Source organism: Xenopus laevis, chromosome 8S, assembly GCF_017654675.1.
Source record: "Xenopus laevis strain J_2021 chromosome 8S, Xenopus_laevis_v10.1, whole genome shotgun sequence".
In the NCBI taxonomy this organism is placed as follows: Eukaryota; Metazoa; Chordata; class Amphibia; order Anura; family Pipidae; genus Xenopus; species Xenopus laevis.
In genome coordinates this window covers 29,107,424-29,131,553 of record NC_054386.1, presented here as the reverse complement: position 1 = coordinate 29,131,553, position 24,130 = coordinate 29,107,424, and the positions used below count along the sequence as shown (strand labels likewise).

General features: G+C 44.1%; 1 protein-coding gene across 3 annotated transcripts; it reads left to right on the top strand.

Moving 5' to 3' along the window:
- The first annotated feature begins 64 nt into the window (after positions 1-64).
- card9.S (caspase recruitment domain family member 9 S homeolog) lies at positions 65-24,005 on the top strand. 3 transcript variants are annotated; one of them, XM_041574857.1, is made up of 14 exons: positions 65-846; positions 932-989; positions 18,198-18,401; positions 18,585-18,722; positions 18,891-19,216; positions 19,729-19,908; positions 19,997-20,152; positions 21,150-21,275; positions 21,870-22,055; positions 22,418-22,450; positions 22,566-22,608; positions 23,142-23,209; positions 23,349-23,413; positions 23,578-24,005. In XM_041574857.1, the coding sequence occupies exons 3-14, from the start codon at positions 18,221-18,223 to the stop codon at positions 23,657-23,659; spliced, it is 1,584 nt and encodes a 527-aa protein (XP_041430791.1). In that variant the 5' UTR covers positions 65-846; positions 932-989; positions 18,198-18,220; the 3' UTR covers positions 23,660-24,005. The 3 variants fall into 3 exon arrangements, with proteins under 3 accessions (XP_041430791.1, XP_018088067.1, XP_041430792.1); XM_018232578.2 differs by lacking the exons at positions 65-846; positions 932-989 and adding an exon at positions 7,702-7,892; XM_041574858.1 differs by lacking the exons at positions 65-846; positions 932-989 and adding an exon at positions 7,702-7,892 and having other exon boundaries at positions 23,354-23,413; positions 23,578-23,938.
- Positions 24,006-24,130: the final 125 nt, after the last annotated feature.

Sequence of the window (24,130 nt, the reverse complement as noted above, 5' to 3'; positions counted from 1 at the left end):
ACACTCTTAGTCTGATTCTGAGGCTAACATCCCCACCCATAAATCTATGTCCTTAGATCCAAAAAGCATAGACTTATGAACTGCCATTTTTTGTCGTACCCGGTCATCATATAAAAACCAAGATACTCTGCCATAGCTCCTATATGCCTCTAGAATAATATCCAAATGTTTAAATAATCCAGGACCTAAATTGGGAGACTTTTCAGATAATATATTAGAAAATATACAAAAAGCCTGCAGCCAGTTTGTGAATGTCCTGGCAACTGGTCGGCATCTTTCTTCCTCACTATCACCTTTTTGCTCTGATTTTAAAAATTCTTTGGCTGAAGGTAAAAGCAAAAGCATGTCTATATAATCACCCTTCAAAATGTTTTCCTTTACTGTGCTAGATAAATGAAGGCCTAGCGGAGTAGCTTGGCATACAAAAATATTGTTGGGGCTGTGGATCCTGCGGCATCCCGCCCTGAGCTGGGAGGGAAGAAGGAACAGAGGCTGCCCTAGCCACCATAGGGTGGCTAGAAAAGTTTGGCATCGCTATAGTAGTGAGCCCAGCTCTTTGAGCCCCAGAGGCACTTGCATCAGCGCTCTGGAGCTCAATGGCAGCCTCCGTCACCGACCTCTGCCAGCGCGAACCTCTGCGGTGGTGAAGATGCCGGCCATCTGGAAATGTTGCTTGCAGAATCCAATGACCTGGCTTGTCCTGCCTTCCCAGGATCCCGCCTTCTCCTGAAGCCATCGCAGGACGTCCTCGGCGGCGAGCGGAGGAGGTTCCGATTAGACTGGAGTGGCAAATCTGGATAGCGTGTGGATGATGTTCCTCCTTCAACGATCTTCGCCGACTAACAGGTAAGCTTGCCATGAACCGGCTTTTATACCCCTTCGTCTAGGTCACGTGAATTCCATCAACAAATCGGCTTTCTTTTCTCCCCAGCTGCCACACGAGACCTTCAATCAAGCCAGGGACTACGCGGACTGCATTTTTACCTCAGGTAAGTATCCAAAATTAACCCCTTTTTTACAGCAACCTTCCCATGCCGGCTATAAAGTGTTAAACACACTTTAGCCGTACATTCAACCAGGGCAGTCTCCACTTCTTGGGCAGAAAGATCACAAGTGCATATTCAATATATCTGCAGAGTAGACTCATGGAGTAATGTACATACTTTTGCAAAGTTCTACAAGCTTGACATAGCAGCCTCTCAGGAAGCAGCCTTTGGCAGTACTGTTTTGGTATTGGCCTTGGCAGAGAAATAATGATCCCTCCCTGTGTTTAGCTTGCTAAATGCCAATTGTGATGTGCTCCCTGTAGGACGTAAAGAAAATTTAGTCTTACCTGAAATTTTCCTTTTCTTTAGTCCAAAAGGCAGCACAATAACCCTCCCAATAAATTTTAGTTGCAGTGAAAGTTGTGGTGTGTGTTTATTAAAGAAGGAGGAGGTAACACTTATAGGGGTTAATTAAGCTTGTTTGTTATTCTGTCCTATCAGGGGGAATGGAATATATAACCCAATTGTGATGTGCTGCCTTTTGGACTAAAGAAAAGGGAAATTTTAGGTAACTAAATTTTTGATTTTGGGCATGGCAGCTGGCCACGCATTTTGATCTAAAGGGGTTGCTCACCCTTATAGGAGAAGAAAAGTTGTATCCCACTTGGGGGTGACAAATGTTAAAGAGATACTGTCCTGGGAAAACATGTTTTTTTCAAAACACATCAGTTAATAGTGCTGCTCCAGCAGAATTCTGCACTGAAATCCAATTCTCAAAAGAGCAAACAGATTTTTTTATATTCAATTTTGAAATCTGACATATGGTTAGACATATTGTTTCCCAACTGCCCCCAGTCATGTGACTTGTGCCTGCACTTTAGGATGGAACTACTTTCTGGCAGGCTGTTATTTCTCCTACTTAATGTAACTGGATCAGTCTCAGTGGGCTTTTACTATTGAGTGTTGTTTTTAGATCTACCAGGCAGCTGTTATCTTGTGTTAGGGAGCTGCTATCTGGTTACCTTCCCATTGTTCTTTTGTTAGGCTGCGGGGGGGTAAGGGAGGGGGTGATATCACTCCAACTTGCAGTACAGCAGTAAAGAGTGACTGAAGTTTATCAGAGTCACATGACTTGGAGCAACTGGGAAACAGACTGTCTAGCCCCATGTCATATTTCAAAATGAAATATAAAAAAATCTGTTTGCTCTTTTGAAAAATGGATTTCAGTATGGATTGTATATGCGTACCTCACACCCCGGGCTGGTGCTCCAATCATCAGAAAACTGCACTGGCCGGTGGTTATTCCAGTGAACAACACAGAGCCATCCTCTTCCTTCAAAGACACATGCACAGAAGAACGAAATAGCCTGCTTTTTCGTTAAAGTTTGGATTTTCACTCTAATGCGCAACCGCAAGAAAAATGAAGAAGAAGGAAGAGGATGGTTCCATGTTGCTCGCTGGAATACCACCCGGGCCAGTGCAACTTTCTGCTCATAGGAGCACCGACCCGGGGTTTCAGGTAAATAAATACATTCACTTGGTGGTGCCTAATATTTGGCATCCCCGAGGGAGATACAACTTTCCTTTTCCTTACCTTTACTATGATATAGAGAGTGATATCCTGATACAATTTGCAATTGGTCTTCATTTTTGTATTATTTGCAGTTTTTAAGTAATTTAGATTTTTATTCAGCCACTCCATGCACTGATTTGAGTTAGAGACTCTGAATAGAAAGATGAGAAATAAAAATCAATAACAATAAAACTATAGCCTTAATACACTGAGAAATGTGTGTGGGGGGGTGACATTAGCCCTGCTTATGAAGAATTTGTACTCTGCTGCTTATGGATGGAGGCAACATTCCTTATCATTATCTTGAGGTTCCATCTGTGTCATTTTCCTGTGCTTGAAATAGAAACCTGCTTTGTTGTTCCATGCCTGAAATACCTTTAAATCTGATCTGAGCCCAAGCACAGCTGGCAATTCGACCCTGATAATTTGGGATCAGAAGTGTATTATTTAGTATTCTTACCTGCCTACACGAGTAGAGATCGAAATACATGCTATAACCATTCACTGGCCAACCTTTGACTCCAATCCTATATGTGCACCTGTTGTAAAATGCTGGTATACATATCACTGACTGGTAGAAAGGGAGCCTAGGCAGCTTGCCAGATAGGCTTTATATATATAGAGATAAGTGAAGTAAACTTAAGCTGGCCATAGACGCAAAGATCCGATCGTACGAATCGTGGATTCGTACGATTTTTGGACCATGTGTGAAGTGTTCCGACATTTTTCATCCGACGGTGATCGTCGTTTTGTCGATCGGACAGATTGAGCTGGCCATAGACGCAAAGATCCAATCGTACGAATCGAGGATTCTGACGATTTTGAGACGGTGTGTGGAGAGTCCTGACATTTTTCGTCCGGCGGAGATCGGTCATTTGGTCGATCGGACAGGTTAGAATAATTTCTGTCGGCTGCCGATAATATCTCTGTATGTATTGCCGATCGTACGATTTTCAGTGGGAGACTGTCACTAGCTTTGTCAGACATAACTATCGTACGATTGTTGTCAAGGGCAGAACATCGGTTGATCTGTTCTTTTACTACTTTATTTGATCTGACTGGTAAGACTTTGATCTGAATGGTTAGTGGCAGGTCGGGAGATGGGAAAGTCCGATCATACGTTGATTCTTACGATTGGATCTTTGCGTCTGTGGCCAGCTTTAGGGTGCGTGCACAGGCTAAGGCGCTTCTGGGTCTTGGCATGCAAGGTGCTAAAATATTTTTTAAAGGGTTACTATAGATATGGCTAATAATTGTCCCTTTGCTACTTATATCAAGTGTTGGGTGAGTGCATGAAACGCGCAAGGTCAGAGAATTCCTGCGCTATAAACCTCACCCGGTTTCAGCCTATTATGTTCACATCTATCATCCTGCCTCCCAGTGAAGCCGACTCAATGCATGTCCAACCTGTGCTTCTGTTTTTAACGTGTTTATCTATAAAGATGCGCCGTTGATCGAAACTAAGGGGACTTAAAATAAGTGTCTTGGAGGGCTATTTAGGTGGCTGCTAAGTGCTGTGCGCCCATCAAGGGCCATACACAATTCCGCTATACAAACCCTGTGCGCCAGTTTGTGTAGGCCCTTTGTTATCCTTTCTGTGTGCAATAAGCCCAATGTATGTATCTGTGTGTGTTCAGCTGGTAATTACAGGCTGTGGGTGGCAAACAGACTGTGACATGTTAATGAATTACCGGCACAATTCATCCATCCCTATATCCCTATATCTGAACTTCCATGCTGTGGGCCCATATGCTGAATTAGTACAGTGTTTGTTTTTCGTGAGTGTCAATTTCACCAAGCCACAATGCATTTCAGATTTCCACTTCTTATATGCAAACTGCACCTTTCATTCCCTCTCCTCATGCATGACCTGCACCTTTCATTCCCTCTCCTCATGCATGACCTGCACATTGCATTCCCTCTCCTCATGCATGACTTGCACCTTTCATTCCCTCTCCTCGTGCTCGAACTGCACCTTTCATTCCCTCTCCTCATGTACGACCTGCACCTTGGATTCCCTCTCCTCGTACATGAACTGCACCTTGGATTCCCTATCCTCACGCACAACCTGCACCTTGAATTCCCTATCCTCAAACACAACCTGTACCTTGGATTCCCTCTCCTCTTGCATGACCTGCACCTTGCATTACCTCTCCTCATGCACGACCTGCACCTTGGATTCCCTCTCCTCGTGCATGACCTGCACCTTGGATTCCCTCTCCTCGTGCATGACCTGCACCTTGCATTCCCTCTCCTAATGGATGGCCTGCACCAGGCCTGGACTGGGAGTCAACATAGGCCCTGTCATTCCAAGGACACAGAGGCCCAAACAGCCTACTACAAGCCCAAACAGCCCCCTACCAGCCCACTATATGTTAAAATTCTATGGAGCCATACAGCAGCCCCTCTGGCATTTGCCAGAACCCACAGATTGCCAGTCCGGGCCTGGCCTGCACCTTGGATTCCCTCTCTTTGTGCACGACCTGCACCTCGGATTCCCTCTCCTTATGCACAATCTGCACCTTGGATTCCCTCTCCTAGTGCATGACTTGCACCTTGCATTCCCTCTTCTCGTAGCTTTCCCCTAGCCTTTCTCAGAATTTTTCTTTCTGTGCCTTCAATTTTTCCCCTTATAGTAACTCCATCCAACATAAGGAGACCAGATTGGATGCTACATCTTTAAGTGTCTCCCTATATAAGGGACATAAGGGATGGATGAACTTTCCAGGTAATTAAAGATATAAAAGATAATGTGGAAAGGCAGAGAAGTGGTTTGAGAGTGGATGCATGGGCATGGAGTTGTTAATTGAGAGGAGGAAAGAGAGAGATAGAATCAAGAATGAAGTGAGACAAAGGCATGGTTAGATATGGGGGGAACGGCGGCGATGCTTGTGAGCCATGTCATACAAAGGCCTCAATATATACATATATATCCACTTGGCATCTGGAATTCCAAGTGATGATCTCATGCAATGACATGCCCCGATGGATCAGGTATCTGTTACAGTTTTGGTGACTACCCTGCTCTTTTCAGCAAATTCAGGTGTTCTGTGTGATGGTAAAACCCATGTCCTCTGACTCTTGTGATTATGGGAGAATGAGCTACATTAAAACCTTCAGCGGATGCATGATCTTGATGGGAAGGTCCTGTATGATGAAAACCACAGCCGTTGGACACAGAGAATAGTGAGAGAGGCTGCAATAGTGTGGGGAGTAGAATAGGTAGTAACATGGCGGGTTGTATCAGGATGGGTTGACTCTAAATATAAGAGTTGATTTTTGGGAGTAGGTTTATATATGCGAGGTCAGCTGACCTGAAATGAGCCAATTACTGTGCACTGTAGGGATCTCTTCTCTCTGACTCACTGCCAGTTCCTGTGTATTAGCTGCCTGACATTCCCCAATTTTTCTAGATGCTCGGCGTTAAGGATCAATGAAGGTGGAATTTGGGGCAGATACCTGCCGCTTACCTAGATATTAGCGGAAGGCGGAAGCCCAGACTGAAGGCCAACTAGTATGGAATTTAGACTGGGTGCCTATTTACTTTAATATAATAGGGTAATTGATCCAACAATGCCTTCACACCCTTTACAGTCTTTGTAGGAGGTAAGGGAAGGGTTGGCTGCCTAAATGCTGCACCTAATAGGGCGCCTTCAACCTGGCAAGTCTTACATTCTCTGCCCTCAGGGATAACATTATATATATCACCTCAGCTTGTGTTATTTGCCTGGGTATATGTTGCAGCCCCTTAGGGTCGGGTGTTGCAGTCATTGCCAAGGTCATTGGGCTGCTGTAGCTTCCAGCCTCTACACCAGCCCTATGAAGCTGTTTTTAATGATTCTGTATATATTTATTATATGATTTGTCTTTCCTGTGTATACTTTTATATAGATATAGTTTGTACTTGTATGCACTGTATAGCGCTGCAGCTCCTTAAAGACAAAAAAATAAAATCCCATTTTTACTTTCTTTAATAAAAAAGAAACCTATTTCCAATATACTTCAAATAAAAAAAATGTGTACCGTTTTTATAAGAAACCTGACTGTACGCAGTGAATTTCCCCCTTCATTTACTACTGTGGATAGGAATTGTCAGACGGTCCCTAACTGCTGGGCAAACAATCATACTTATGAACAGCCGTGCAGAACTCAAGCAGCTTTGTTTTTTTCCCTGTAGAGCAGTTGGCGACTGTGTAGAGATTTGTATTGGATTTTATTTTTGCCTTTACATCCCCTTTACTGTTTCCAACTCCAGCTGCAGGGACAAGATCATGGAGCCAGATTTAAACAGATAAACTGGGATTCAGCCACTGGTTATGGAGAGTTGGAGAAAGTTTGTATTAAAGGACATGTAAACCCTATAAACCCTTACCATGTTTTTAGGTTGGGCACATATTCCCCACACAAAATGCATCATTGTCTCTGTATTGGGTCAGGTAGTATCTGTATCCCCTCCGTTAGCCTGTATAACTCGTGCATAATCCCGCTCATTCATGCATAATCCTGCTCAATCATGCATAATCCCACTCACTCATATGCATAATACCACTCATACATGTAATCCCACTCACTCATACATGTATGAGTGGGATATGAGTGGGATTATGCATGTGAGTGGAAGGGATTATGCATGAGTGAGTGGGATTACATGTATGAGTGGTATTATGCATATGAGTGAGTGGGATTATGCATGATTGAGCGGGATTATGCATGAATGAGCGGGATTATGCATGAGTGAGCAGGATTATACATGAGTGAGTGGGATTATGCATGATTAAATGGGATTATGATGGATTATACATTAGTGAGTGGGATTATGCATGAGTGAGCAGTATTATGCATGAGTGAGTGGGATTATGCATGAGTGAGCAGGATTATGCATGAGTGAGTGGGGGTGAGTGAGATTATGCATGAGTGAGTGGGGTTATGCATGAGTGAGTGGTATTATGCATAAATGAGCAGGATTATGCATGATTGAGAGGGATTATGCACGAGTGAGCAAGATTATGCATGAGTGAGTGGGATTATGCACGAGTGAGCAGGATTATGCTTCCTTCCTGTTAACCTTTTAACAACCAGATCTATCTATCTATCACTGCTGCTGTGGCGTCACATGGAAAAGCAGTTACGTGAGTTTATATTTCCAGACCGTGGATGCACTGTGGCATGCGACTGTGTACATTCCAGGAAGTAATTTCTATACAGCTGCCTTTGCCCCACCCCAAACCCTTACTATGCACCTCTCCTGCTCAGCCTCTTATAAAATCTCTGACATGGGACAGAAGGGGACATTAGACTGAAAGCTCAGACACAGACCAACGGTTCTTCCAGAGGTGAGTTTCCCCTTTCTTTTAACCCCCTCTCGCTCAGGCTTGGCAAGAGTTAATCTGATCTCTCTGCATTGTCTGAGTTTATAACATTTTGCCTTTGAGTACCTTTTAGATCGTAAACTCTTTTTGGCAGGGCCCTCTTTAACTCGTGTATTGGTTATTGGTATGTACGCACCCATTTATTGTATTGGGATCCCTCTGTAGAACCTGGGGCATGTGCAATAGAAAGTATGTTTACTATGCTACACATTGGGCCACTTTCGATTGCACTGTGCTGCCCATTCACTGGTCCTGGGAAAGTAGCAAAGATGTAGGAACAGTGGGGGTATCACGTGGCATGGTTACTACAGGGACAGAGTATATATATATATATATATATATATATATATATATATATATATATATATATATATATTGTAACGTCACTCGTCCAAACGGTGCCGTCTCGGGGGGTTTAGGTAGATTGCAGGGATCGGATTGGTCTCAGAAAACCACAGTTCACACTCAGCATTGAGTTTTAGGCTGACCGCAATCAGCTTTATTCACATATAACCGGCACACAGGAGCATATTGGAAAACAAAACATAAAAAGAAATCCTAGCCTGTCCGGCTCTAACTAACATACAGTCGCTCCCTCTCTATACAATAGAGAGGATCTAGCATCCAACTCTACAAAAAACAGTTGTTTGTTTGGTTACTCACTGTGTCCGGCTCTCCCCTTACTGCATGCAGGCAGTTCCCCAGGAAGAGAGAGAGAGAGTAACTTTGAGACACACTGTTTTAAAGGGGTTTCCCCTGAAGTCTAACGAGGCCACTAATTAGCCAGGCTTCACCAAAACCTGGATAGCCTGGTGAATGGAAGTCCCACCCGCTCACTTCCATTCACTCCAGGGCCCTTTTTACCGGCTTTTCCAAAAGCCAAATGCAGTGAAAGAACACTCTTTCACTGCTGACATACTTTCCCTGGAGCTTAGTATATATAAGAGAGAAATCTGGGAGAAATATAAACACCTTCCACCTCTAATCCAGCATTTCTCTCACACACCCTCCCCCTCTGTTTCGACGTAGGGGTCGGAACACAATTAGCCTCAAGACAGTGTACCCGGGATAAGGCATCTGCATTTCCCAGCTGGGACCCCGGTCTATGCTCCACTGTGAACTTGTAGTTCTGAAGGGCCAGGAACCATCTTGTCACCCTTCTATTCTTTTCACGATTTTCACACATCCATTTAAGGGGGGCGTGGTCAGTAATTAATGTAAACTGGCGGCCTAACAGATAGTATCTAAGCTCCTCCAGAGCCCACTTCACTGCTAAGCATTCCTTCTCTACTGTAGCATAGTTTCTCTCATGGATGTTCAACTTTTTACTCAGGAAAACTATAGGATGCTCTGCACCTTCTCTGATTTGGGATAGTACTGCTCCGACCCCCACATCGGATGCATCAGTCTGTACAATAAATGTCTGTGTGAAGTCTGGGGTTATCAGTACTGGTTGGCTACATAAGGCTTTTTTCAGGGTCTGAAAGGCCTGCTCTGCCTCAGAGTTCCACTTGATCATTATGGACTTGGTCCCTTTTGTAAGGTCAGTCAGAGGGACAGCTATAGTAGCAAAGTTAGCTATGAACCGTCTATAGTAACCAGTGATCCCAAAAAAGCTCGAACCTGTTTTTTTGTGACTGGCCTAGGCCATTCTTGAATGGCCTGCACCTTGTTAAGCTGAGGCTTAACTAGCCCTCTACCAATGTTATACCCCAAATACTTGGCTTCTTCCAGGCCTATGCTACATTTTTTTGGGTTAGCCGTCAAACCGGCCATTCGTATGGAATCAAGCACGGCCTGTACCCTAGGTAGATGGGATTGCCAATCCGAGCTATGGATAACGACGTCATCAAGGTACGCTGCTGCGTAGTGCCTATGGGGCCTTAAGATTTGGTCCATGGTACGTTGGAAGGTTGCCGGGGCTCCATGTAACCCAAACGGCACCACTACATACTGGAACAGACCTTCAGGAGTACTAAAAGCAGTTTTCTCTTTGGCTTGATCCGTCAGGGGAATCTGCCAATAGCCCTTGGTCAAATCTAAGGTTGTCAGGTATCTAGCCGTCCCTAATCTCTCAAATTAACTCGTCCACACGAGGCATAGGGTAGGCATCAAATTTGGAGACCGTATTTAATTTTCGAAAGTCATTACAGAAGCGCCAGCTCCCATCCGGTTTAGGTATTAAAACAATGGGACTGGACCACTCGCTATGCGACTCCTCAATGACTCCCAACTCTAACATCTTTTTAACTTCCTGAGATATGGCTTCTCGTCTAGCTTCAGGCACCCTATAAGGTTTTACGTTAACCTTTACCCCAGGTTCAGTTATGATGTCATGCTTTACCAAAGAGGTTCGTCCAGGTTTCTCAGAAAAAACATCCCTATTCTGGGTTACAAAGGTCTGTACTTCTTTCCTCTGAGTGTCTGACAAGGAGTCTGATACGTTAACCTCTGGCACTAAGGGTTCTGCCCTTAGAGATGAAGTAGGTTTGGTGAACAATGACATTCTTTCTTTCCAGGGTTTTATAAGATTGACATGGTAAATTTTGCTCGGGTTTTCTTTTACCTGGTTGGTGAACCTTATAATTTACTTCACCAATCTTTTCAAGGATCTCAAAGGGTCCTTGGCACTTTGCCAAAAATTTGCTTTCTACCGTGGGTATTAACACAAGTACACGATCACCAGGGGAAAAATTGCGTACTCTGGCACCCCTATTATACACCCTCTGTTGAGCTTCTTGCGCCTGCTCCATGTGCTCTCTTACTATGGGCATCACCGCGGTGATCCTGTCCTGCATTTGGCATACATGCTCAATGACACTTTTAAAGGGGGTGGGTTGTCCCTCCCAAGTCTCCTTTGCTATGTCCAACAAGCCCCTAGGGTGCCTACCATATAGCAACTCAAACGGTGAGTATCCCGTAGAGGATTGAGGGACCTCCCTTATGGCAAACATCAAATAGGGTAACAGGTAATCCCAATTTTTCCCATCCTTGTTTACCACCTTCTTAAGCATATTTTTGAGCGTTTTATTGAACCTTTCCACTAATCCATCAGTCTGGGGGTGGTATACTGAAGTGCGAAGTTGGGACTACTTTAAACAGCTTGCACAGATCCTTCATGACCCGGGACATAAACGGGTGCCTTGGTCAGTGAGTATTTCCTTTGGGATTCCTACCCTGCTAAAGACATGTACCAACTCTCTAGCAATGGATTTAGAGGAGGTATTACGTAGAGGAATGGCCTCGGGGTATCGGGTAGCATAATCCATTATTACTAAATATGTTGGTGTCCCCGTGCAGACTTTACTATTGGGCCCACCAAATCCATGGCTATCCTCTCAAATGGTGTCTCTATCACAGGGAGAGGGACCAAAGGGCTCCGAAAATGCGGCTTAGGAGCCGAATACTGACAGTCTGGACAGGAACTACAGTATTGCTCGACTTCACCATGTATTCCTGGCCAGAAAAACCGTTGCAAAATTCGCTCTTTGGTCTTCTCTACACCTAAATGTCCGCCCATCACATGTTTATGTGCGAGGTCAAGTACCATACGCCGGTATGGTTTTGGGACAAGCAGCTGCTCTAACCCGGTCATTTCCCTTTTCTACTACCTGATATAGTAGGTCATTTTGGAGGGCTAAGTAGGGACAAGAGGGTCTAGAGTCAGAATCTATAGATTTCCCATCTATCATTTTTACATTGGCCCTTGCTCTAGACAGTGTGGGATCCTTTAACTGCTCTGAAGCAAAATTATCCCTCCTAATCTCCAAGTCAGGCATGTCATTGTCTTCCTCCAACGGGTCTACCTCATCAGATTCCCCTGCTAATACAGAAAAGGGAAAATCTGTAGTAACCTCACCCTCCGGTACACCCTCAGACACTTTATTACCGGAATCAGGGCGGCTTCCCTTTGAGTAGGATTGGTCCATAACCTTGTCAGTTTCCCACAATTTCCAGAAATGTGGGAAGTTCCTCCCCAAAATTATGTCATGTGGTAAAGTGGGAACCAACCCTACGGGGTACCTTAATGTCCCGTAGGCAGTTTTGATTTCCACTTCAGCCATAGCATACTCGCGAGTATCCCCATGAATACATGTGACCCCTACCGTCTCAGGCCCATACTGAGGCGTTTCAATCAACAAAGATTTCATCAGGGTAACCTGGCTACCAGAATCTAATAATGCATTTACTAGCTTTCCTTCCACAACAACATCACACAGGTACTTATCCTTCCCTGTCTTTGGAAGGGCAGTACATAAAACCTGAGCATACATTGACATACGTCTCTTTGTTAAGGCAGTATCACACTGCATAGGCTCATCAGTTAGGCTGCAGTCGGCAGCAAAGTGTCCCAGCATATGGCACCGGTAACACCGCACCAAGTCTTTATTGGGTCCTCTGCGAGGAGGGGTCCCTCCTGGCACATTTTGGTAGTCTCTGGGTCTAGTGCCTGTAGATTCTCCACGTTGGAGCATGCTCTTCTCGGTCGTAGGTCCCTTTTTCCATGCAGGGAGTTTGCTGGATATGCCAGGAAGTTTCCCTTTGGGAGCTAGGGTGTGCTCCACTTGTTGAAAACTGAGTAGCTCTTCGGCAGAAAGGTACCTCTCTACCATTTCCACAAGCTGGTCTGCAGTTGTTGGGTCTGCATGGCTTACCCATTTGCGCAAAGGTGAAGGCAGAGACCTAAGGTACCGGTCCATCACTATCCGCTCCACGATCTGTGGCCCTGTTAGGGTCTCTGGCTGCAACCACTTTTTAGTTAGATGAATTAGGTCATGCATCTGGGAGCGTGGAGGCTTTTCTGCCATAAACATCCACTGATGAACCCGCTGGGCACGGACCGAGAGGGTGACCCCCAGCCGGGCCAAAATCTCAGCTTTTAGTTTGTCATAATCTTTAGCGGCAACATGATCCAGATCAAAATAGGCTTTTTGTGGTTCCCCAGAGAGAAAGGGTGCCACCAGGCCTGCCCACTGCTCTTTAGGCCAGTCCTCTCGCTCTGCTGTCCTCTCAAATGTGGAAAGGTAAGCTTCAACATCATCACTTGTTGTCAGCTTTTGCAGATAGTAGCTAGCCCGTATAGCAGTTGGTTTAGCAGTTTCTGTAGGGGGTGCTGCAGCACTCCTTGCAGCTAGCTGCTGCACTACCTCTTTGAGGAGCTCCCGGTCTTGTCGCTGCTCCTCTCGGTTTTGCGATCAGCTGTTGCTGCTGGACTCTGGTGGCCTCTTGCTGAGCAGCCGTAGCCTGTATCAGGGCCTTGAGAACGTCGTCCATAATGCCTTGCAGCAAAACACTTTATAATTATAATGCACAGCTGGAACTGGGTTTCTGGCCCTTTAAATCTTCAAAAAAAAAAAAACCAAACAAAAAAAAAAATTATTTTTTTTTTTTTTAAATTGCCAAAGCCTCCTCCACCATATGTAACGTCACTCGTCCAAACGGTGCCGTCTCGGGGGGTTTAGGTAGATTGCAGGGATCGGATTGGTCTCAGAAAACCACAGTTCACACTCAGCATTGAGTTTTAGGCTGACCGCAATCAGCTTTATTCACATATAACCGGCACACAGGAGCATATTGGAAAACAAAACATAAAAAGAAATCCTAGCCTGTCCGGCTCTAACTAACATACAGTCGCTCCCTCTCCATACAATAGAGAGGATCTAGCATCCAACTCTACAAAAAACAGTTGTTTGTTTGGTTACTCACTGTGTCCGGCTCTCCCCTTACTGCATGCAGGCAGTTCCCCAGGAAGAGAGAGAGAGAGTAACTTTGAGACACACTGTTTAAAGGGGTTTCCCCTGAAGTCTAACGAGGCCACTAATTAGCCAGGCTTCACCAAAACCTGGATAGCCTGGTGAATGGAAGTCCCACCCGCTCACTTCCATTCACTCCAGGGCCATTTTTACCGGCTTTTCCAAAAGCCAAATGCAGTGAAAGAACACTCTTTCACTGCTGACATACTTTCCCTGGAGCTTAGTATATATAAGAGAGAAATCTGGGAGAAATATAAACACCTTCCACCTCTAATCCAGCATTTCTCTCACAATATATATATATATATATATATATATACAGTATATAGTATGGCAGCAGCACTATTTGAACCATGCTGACTCAAAAGGCACATACACTATATAGCAGTGATCCCTAACCAGTGCCTCGGGAGCAACATGTTGTTCCCCAACCCCTTGGATGTTGCTTTTGGTGGCCTCAATGCAGGTGCTTATTTTTAAATTTTTGGTTTAGAGGCACGTTTTGGTTGAATCAGGGGTCAGCATACATTTCACTCTAGAGAACCACATTAAAGTTCACGGTTGTTTTCTGCACAACATGTTTTCAATACAATATAATCCTTCATCAGGTGCTGATGAAGGATTATTGTATCCCAGTGGCTGCACAGATCCTATCTGATCCCCACTGGAAGCAGTAGTCCTGTCCTGCTTTATGACAGCAGAGATTCTAGCTATCTGTATAACAAAGCATTCTGTCCCAGTGGCTGCACAGATGCTATTTGATCCCCACTGGAAGAAGCAGTCCTGTCCTGCTTTATGGCAGCTGAGATTCTAGCTATCTGTATAACAGAGCATTCTGTCCCAGTAACTGCACAGATGCTATTTGATCCCCATTGTAAGCAGCAGTCCTGCCCTGATTTATGGCAGCTGAGATTCTAGCTGTCTGAATAACAGAGCATTCTGTCCCAATAGCTGCACAGATCCTATATGATCCCCACTGGCAACAGTCCTGCCCTGCTTTATGGCAGCTGAGATTCTAGCTATCTGTATAACAGAGCATTCTGTCCTAGTGGCTGCACAGATCCTATCTGATCCACATTGTAAACAGCAGTCCTGCCCTGCTTTATGGCTGGAATGTTGTGCTGTATTGTGAGTGGAATGAGTTTATGAGAGGATGTATTCATGAGTTGCGCTTTATTATAGGCAAAATGGTGTCTGCCTCTTGTTTAGGTAGCGGAACGGCAAAAATAATAATAGCAGTTAAATGAATGTCTGAGCTGCCCTTTGGCTACACCCTGCATTATATACAGTAAGTAACTACACTCAAAGGTGAACACAAGCTGAGGCCGGGGAATGTATACATTGTGTGATAGGAATAACAGCTGGTAACACTCATATCACTTACTTCTTCTTATTATTTGCTGCTTTTACCCTTTGATGAGCTGCACCATCTCCTTGATCTGTTTGTTTAATATGTGGGGTTGGTGCTGTTAGTGTGCGGTGCAGTTACACACCAAGCCATCATTTGTGTGGTTATTGACTCTTGTTAATGTGCAGTGTATATACAATACTACCAGTCAGATTTGATCTGAGCTACCATGTTTCCCTCTTTTCTTCTGCTATTAAATTCATCTGGTCCTATGTCATCTGTACGCACACGTGATCCTAATGTTTGGATCCTGTATTCCTCTTTGATTGCTTTCTTGCAAATTTAGGAGATCAATTGTTTTGCATTGCTTAGTCTTGCAGTGCTGAGATATTGTAAACGCAGGGGTAGACAGTAATTTATGCATGAGGAAGAATACAAGATACTGATTGGAAGATCATGTATTCATGTTAACTAAGCACAGCAAATAGCTGTAGAGAATTTGAATGCTTTCCCCTGCATTTGACCCGGCTCTCCCTACATGACAGGAACAAACTTTTTTTTGGAAGGTTAAAGTGGCCGTGGATGTTAAAATTTACGATCTCGCAAGAAAGATCATTAATTTTCAATACTGATTCAATACTGATGTAGAGCTGAATCATTCGATATACAGGTAGAATTCTACCTGTGATTCAGCAATTCAGCAGGCCGGTGTTTGAGCGCCTTCAAAATCTTATGACTGGCTCGATGGACGAACCGACTTGTCTCCTGCCATATACACACCAAATATCATACAATTATCTGTGTGTCTATAGCCACCTATACACGCACGGAATAGCGTGCGTGAATATTATCTGTGCGTCTATGGCTACCTTAAGACTTCTGTCTACAAGCTTTTGTCTACAACGAAGAGGTGTACAATTGGCTGGGGTTTGGTCAAAGGAGGAAAGGCAATTGCAGGGAAAAAACGTTGAGTAGGTTAATTAGGTAGGTACTATCTGAGCATGACAACATGTCCTCCAGACTGAGCTGGAGCTTCCAGTAGCATTGGGATTGGGTAGGTAGTATCTGAGCATGACAGATGCATGGTTACCAAACAATAGGCAGATTCAGGGGCCTGGGAAACCCTGATGGAAGTAAGTTCCTGCCAAAGTTGCAGATCATTGCAATATTTGGGGTGGCTGTGTGAGTGTATAGGCCTCACTTTTCCTTAGGGCAACTATGGTCAGTAAGGGCATAAGTAACATTCACAGGGCTAGACCAACCCATAACCAGTCAGAATACTAGAATACTCAAAGCACTAGAGCAACCCGTGACCAATCAAAACCCTTGAATGTTCCCAGGGCTAGACCAACGTGTTGCCAATCACAACTAGAGTTAGGACGAGCTGTTGCTTCCTGTTCTTGTTGCAGTTAGTTATCTATGTACATTAACACCAAAGTCGCCCAACCGCAGTAAGAAGAGTAACATATTTGCAGTGTTCTTCTGAAGGAAACGGGGTTCCTGCATCCAGCTGATTCTAATGACCATGTGATGTTTAATTGATGAGGATTGACCAATCTTGGACTCTTGGACTTGGGACTGTTGAAGCCACTTTGTTTATATTGAGCAGAATCTTTAGCAGGAGCCAGGTCATTAGTGTCCATGTCATCTGGTCTGAGCTGGAGCTTTCAGTAGCATTGGGATTGGCACTAATGACCCCGTTGGCTGGTGCGAGAGCTCAGTTGTGCAGTGCAAGAGGGAGCCATGGATATCATTGTTGGTGCTATATATCATTGTTGGTGCTATTGGATTAGAGAAGCAAAGTATAGAACTTCCGTTCCTTTGTTTACACTTCTTTCTTCTCTTATTTCCGACAGCCTCAGGCTGAGAGATTCCTATTCTATTAAGTCAGCATTTATTTTCCCTGCTGGTTAAATAATCAGCACCCCTAATGATTTAGCCAAAGCCTTCCTGCCACTCACTGGGCTGCTCACGTCTACACGTCCAGCTCTATGCGCTTTCTGAACGGCAACTCCTGTCTGTAAGGAATGTAACTGCTCATACTAACCTCTGTCTCTTTGTAACTTTGTTCTCCCAGTAAGTGGGCCAGGAACAGCTTTTCCATTGCAACCGGTCCAAAACAAACCTGGAGAGTTAACCCTAAACTCTACTATAAAGCTGTAAGTGTTTGTGTTGAATATTAGTTCAACCTCATCATTGATAGCACACTGTAATTATGACTTTTACCTGCTTATAGGCAGGATTTCTTTCTGTTCTCCAGTGTGACAGGGGTTAGACTGTTGTACTGCTGCAAAAAGGAAGTCCCACCTGTGGCAGTTGCACTATAAAACCCAGGGTGCAGCAGGGCCACGCTGGTTAAAACAGAAAAAAGTCGATCCTGGTAACGTGGAAAGGCAAAATTCTCTTTAAAGCATTTGAACAAGCCGAGTGGTGTTGTGAGAAACTGTTTAATTGTTCCCTTACCTAGTCCATCCATGTGAACTGAAAAAAATATGCTGCGCCATGTAAGTAGCAGAAAAACCAGCTGAGCTGGATCAGTTCATTTTTTTAAGGCAACAAAAGAAGAAAAGAGTGATTCTATGAAGTAGATACAGTATCTGTGTGGAAACAATAATGTGATGGGGCCGTTGCATGTATTTCTTGGGCCATTAAAGCAATCACAGCTATAAGCTTACACCCACACTGTAGTGGCTGCTGAATGGATCAGCTTGACAAATGTGGAGCAGCACTGAGCACTAACACTCCTTTGAAGCAAATTGAGTTTGACTGTTGAAAGAAAAGGATTTTCTCAATCCCTTCTCCCTGCATGTGATTTGCATTGGGGAGCATTGATTCAGATAGGTGACATTACTCACAGCTGATGCTGAGCAGCTCTGAGCACTAACACGCCATTGTAGAGACTGGTGTTGGGCTGCTTAAAGCATCTGAGCACACTCTGTCAAAATGTAAGATCAGACGATACAGTGTGCTCCTGTGAATAGGCAAGTGTGTTAGTGTGCCCCTGTGAATAGGCAAGTGTGTTAGTGTGCCCCTGTGAATAGGCAAGGGGGTTAGTGTGCCCCTGTGAATAGGCAAGGGGGTTAGTGTACCAAATGGTGTTGCTTTGGATATTTGTGTCACTTGGATCTCCACTCCCTTGCCACCAGCTAATGCATCTGCTCATTTCAGGGATTAGGATTGCCAAAATAACCATGTTAGATGAAGAAGATGAGGGGTGCTGGGCCAAACTGGAGCACTACCGAGTCAAGCTCATCTCGGTAATAGACCCCAACCGGATCACCCCTTACCTTCGCCAGTGCCGGGTGTTGAACAGCGACGATGAAGAGCAGGTCTTCAATGACCCAAATCTTGTCATCCGCAAAAGGAGAGTAGGTGAGTAGAAATGAGATGCGGGTTCTATTGGCTGGTTCTTTGTGACGTGGGGAAGGCAAGGACCCTGGAGTGGATCCAAGACATGATGATGCTAATTTTGTGCTGTCTGTCTAGTGATGCCATTATTTTACATGTATCAGAACCACTTAAATAAGCATCACCCTGCTTGTGCTTTCTTTGCAGGTGTGTTGCTTGATATTTTACAGAGGACTGGGTGCAAAGGTTATGTGGCGTTCTTGGAAAGCCTTGAGCTTTATTACCCGCACCTGTACAAGAAAATAACTGGGAGCGAGCCAGCCCGTGTCTTCTCCATGATCATAGGTAATCAATGTATGCAAAAGAAACACAACCTACCTGTGTATATACCAAAGCACATTTTCGTGAATTTCCCCTGTAATATGCCAAATATATACACACAAATATAATATTAAGGGGAATGACCCCTCCTGGTGTTCCACCCACTAAGGTTGCATTTGTTTATTCTTGTAGACACTGCAGGTGAATCCAGCCTGACCCAACTCCTCATGAACGAGATGCTGAAGCTCCAGCAGGTCATCCAGGAAGAAAGGCAAAAATACAAGGACCTGAACAAGGAACTGCTGGAGAAGGAAGACATCATCCGGCAGACACAAGTGAAGGATAACGAGCTGAAGAAGTACCAGGAGAGGGTCAGAAAGATGAAGGAGGCGACAGACAACCTGAACGTAGAACTAAAGAAGTTCAAAGATGAGAATTATGACCTGGCCATGAAGTACGCACGTCAGAGTGAGGAGAAAAATGCAGCATTGATGAGAAACAGAGATCTGCAGCTAGAGGTATGTGTGTCTGATGTATCTTTCTCTTTGGAGAATGTCCAATTTTGTACTTTTCCAATGTTGGGAGGTGTCCTCCTTGGAGTGCATCCAGTGTTAGAGGTGGCTTGCTTTTTGGAGAACATACAGTTTTGGATATGGCTTCCACTTTGTAGAACATATACTATTGTAGATATCTTCCTCTTTGGAGAACATCCAATGTTGGGAGGTGTCCATCTCTTTGGAGAACATTCTGTGTTAGAGGTGGCTTGCTTTATAGAGAACATACAGTTTTGGATATGGCTTCCTCTTTTTAGAACATATAATATTGAAGGTGACTTCATTTTCAGAAAACATATAATGTTGCAGGCTGCCTTTGTCTTTGGAAAACATACTATATTGGAGGTGCCTTCCTCTTTGAAGAACATAAAATGTTGGAGCTGCCTTCCTCTTTAGAGAACATCCGATTGGTTGATGAGGTCTTGATTTATCTGTATATACATCTTGTGACCAAAGGTTTTCTCTATTTTTTACAGATAGACTGTTTAAAGCACAACCTGATGAAGGCCGAGGATAACTGTAAGCTGGAGAGAAAGCAAACCAGGAAGCTGAAGAATGCCATTGAGAAGAGGCCCAGCCAGGAAGTTATCCTTGAACTCCAGAGAGAAAATGATCTCTTAAAGGCCAAGATTCGAGAACTGCATAACCCCGTGCAGGTAAGGAGGATCAATTAACCCCCCGCTAAACTTAAGAGCAGATGATTAGTTCTTGGTAATTAGAATGTGTTTATTTCCTTATTATTAGAGTATGCCAAGGGGAGAGGCATCTGAGAAGACCAGGATGTACATCCAAGTGCTGGAAGATGACCGCAGACAAGCCTTGGAACAACACCAAGATCTGGTCAACTCGATGTACACCTTGAAAATGTCCCTCCGACTGGCCGAGGACCTCCGAGACAAAGTAACCACCTATTTATACTGCTCTTATCTCCCCCTCTTGAGATTATTGCCCTTATACTAGTTGTATATGTTCAGCCAAAAGGCAGGACTGATGCACTGATCAAGTGGAATCTGCCCATTCATCCACATATAAACAGTGCTAAGTTTGTGACTTCTCTTAGGCAACCTCAAATAAGGAAGCACATCCATGATACGCCAGAGAAGGAGATCACATGGAGTATTACTCAAGCGTTGCTTTATTTTCTTATTGCAAGTCGGGAAGCTGATTTCTCAATGTTTGTGCTTTTCTGAATGTTTTAGGTGTGCCACACTTGGATATCTGCAACACCTAGCTGGTTTTAAAGAGCCCCACCTGCTCCAACCTATGTATATGCGTGACACTGTGTAATGCATGGCTAGCTTTAATTTCTTTTGGAAGTGGAGAGGGAGGGTGTATATAGTTTTTTTAAGTGTGGGTGAGGCAATGCTCTGAATTTATTTTCTGTAGTGATCTTACTGACATGCTTGGGGTTAATGCAGTATTCATTATCCATAGACAAATGGCACTGAGCCAAGTAGTATTGCATTGGTTGTCAATACTTCTGCCTGACTTTGTTGGCATGTCTGGTATTAAAACAGTGCTCTAAATCTATTTTCTGCAGCATGTCTGGGGTTAATATAAGGGTTTGAATCTATTTTATTCAGTAAGATTACTGGCACATCTGGTTTTAAAGCAATGTTCTGCATCCATTGTATGCAGTGATCTTACTGGCAAATCTGAGTTAATGCACTGCTCTGAATCCACTTTATATCTTATTGGCAGGTCTGGAATTGCAATGCTTAGAATCCATTTCTGAAGTGATTTTAATGACATGCCTGGGACATTTATGGCTAGAAGGAATGAATGTGAATTAAACCTGTTGCATTTTGTGGAGTCCTAAAATAACACTTACCTTTGGCCCCATATTTTATATTTTCTTTGAGATGGTCCTGATTAAACCTGCTGCTTTGTGTTCTAGTACAAGGAGGAGAAGGAGCTCTTGGAACTTCAGTGCACTACTTTCAAGAAAGATTCAAAGCTGTATAAGGAACGGATTGAAGCCATATTGCAGCAGATGGAGGAAGTGTGCGAAGAGCGGGATCAGGTGAGAATGAGGATTATTTATTGTTGGTTCTGTATCTGTCTGTTAGGGTTCCTGCTGAATTGTGCTTAGTACAGGGGAATCCCTATGCTGCCATAGTTTTCTGGTATCTCTCTGTACAAACTATGGGCAAACTTAGGGGGCTGTTCCTGCTGAATTGTGCTTAGTACAGGGGAATACCTATGCTGCTATAATTGTATGGTATCTCGCTGTACAGGCTATGAGCAAACTTAGAGGACTGTTCCTGCTGAATTGTGCTTAGTACAAAATACCTATGCTGCCATAGTTTTATGGTATCTCTCTGTATGGATTATGACAAATTCAGGGGACTGTACCTGCTGAATTGTGCTTAGTACAGGGGAATACCTACGCTGCCATAGTTTGATGGGATCTCTCTGTACAGATTATGAGCAAATTTAGGGGGCTGTTCCTGCTGAATTGTGCTTAGTACAGGGGAATACCTGCCATAGTTGTATGGGGTCTCTCTGTACAGGCTATGAACAAACATGCTAGATGGCTATATCAGGAGGCAATGGATTAGTGCTACAGATAATGCTGACTGCAACAGTTACACCTAATGTGATTTCTATGTTCTAGGCCATGGCAACCAGGGAACAGTTCCACACACAGTATTCCAAGAGCCTCATCAGCACGGATTCTTATCGGAAGCAGTTGCGGGAAATGGGGGAGAAGTGCGATGACCTTCAGATTCAGCTGTTTAGGATGGAAAGGGAATTGTTGGCCTTGAAGACGGAGCTGAAAAAGATCAAGTCTCCAGCGCTGGTACGAGGGCCCGACGGTTTTACTAATGGCTGCCGTGCTGGTGGCCCATCCCGTCCTGGCATCTGTAGGTGCCATATCCCTGATCCAACCAGACCTCTCCCCAATTATTTCATACTTCACTCCTGAAGGGTCCACTACCCCATACAAATTCCTCCCTGCATTAGCCAACATACAATTTACCCTGGCACCACTTCTCCTCCTCTTACTTGTGAACACCATCTAGGTGAGCGCCTGCATATCCCCGGATTTTTCCAATGTTCCATCAGCTCAGTCTGACCCAGATAGTGGCCCTTGTAATCACTGATACTGAGCACATGGCAAAAAAACCTACTAGAGACACCACCTATTTTTTTCTCTTTCAGACATCTGATTTTGAAGAGCTTTCTCCCCAGGAGGTAATTACTTTATAGAGGTGCAAAATTATATTCCTCATACACATAAAGACACACACATACACTGTGCCTTGCTTGTGAGTATATATGACCTTTGATTTTCCTTCTTTCCAAAAAGATCTGCAATTCCCCAGACAACAAGTGCCCAGAGACTGTTCAACGTGAGTATTTATAATAAATCCTTTTCAACCATGTATAGTCCTTGTGTGTAGGGAAACCTAAACTGTATTAATGGGTTGGGCTCATCTTCTCCATTTATATAATATGATTGTGTGCCCAGAACATTCCTTCTCTGTATACTGTATTTGTATTTATACATATGGGAGGAGGTGCCATATCGATTCCCTTAGACTGTACAGTATGAGGGTATAGCTTATTGTGTGCCCAGAGCATTCCTTCTTTTACATTTGTATTTATACATATGGGAGGAGGGAGGTGCCATATTGATTCCCTTATACAGTACAGTATAAGGGTATAGCTAATTGTGTGCCCAGAACATTCCTTCTCTGGTATATTTGTATTTATAGATATGGGAGGAGATGCCATATTGATTCTCATAGACAGTACAGTATAAGGGTATCTCTGTGTATATTTGTATTTAAATGTATGGGTGGGAGGATATGTAAATATTTATACAGGTCTAACGACACATCTGTTGCCTGTGATTGTGACCATCTGTTTTTCCCACATGCAGAGGAACAGGGGTGCCAGAAGGATAACCCAAATTCCAAGGACGCCATGGAGCCATCACAGTCACCGAATGTAAGGCACAGTTTCTTAGTGTTACAGCTGTACAGCCCAGTCTGATAATTTATTAAGAATGTATCCAATCAGATTGTGATGGAGATGGAAGGACAGTAAATCAGTATCTAATCATGTGTTCCCTGTGCTCTTTTCCCAGAGCAGCCCAGTAAATGGATCCGGTATTAGAAGGAGAGTAAATAACAGCTTTGAAGACAAGCGAAGGTAATTTATTACAATACTACAATCTTCTTGCCTCTGTATAAACAGAGCCCTCCCTTCCTTAAAACTGCAGCATGTCATTGGAAATTAGCTTAGTATGACATTTTCTTTCTTTTTGGGTGGAGCTTCCATTTAAATCTGTATTTTGTTACTTCCCTCCTCCCCAGGATGAGGGTGCTCCGAACGCACAGGAACTCGAACACAGAAGAGTATTACACTACAGAAAGTGAAGCTGAGAGGACCCCTTAGGAGACAGGCTATGTTATTTATATTTGGATTTAAAGACCTGGATGGAAAGAGAGACTGGAGCATGAAGTCCTTATGGGGAGCCCCATCCCCCCGTGCTGTAGATGGGGTCCCTGAAACCAGCCTTAATGACACCAAGACCCCCCTTCCTGTGCAGTGTATTCTGTTTACATTCCCAACTGCCCACAGTGGCATAGACCAGTGCTGTCCAATTTATATGGTACATAGGGCCAGATTATATCTAATCTACATGGTGGAGGGCCCATAACGGAAGCCAGTGTTAGCCACTCCCTCTTTTTAGACCACACCCACTTTAAAACCACACCCATGTTACAGCAAGACCATGTCCACATTAATAGCACACCAAAAAACCAGATGGTTGGTGCTCACTGCAGGGATTAGGGCCGGAACGAGGGGTAGGCGGCTGTCTAGGACGCCATCATTGAGGGGCGCACTTTTAATGTTTTTTTTTTC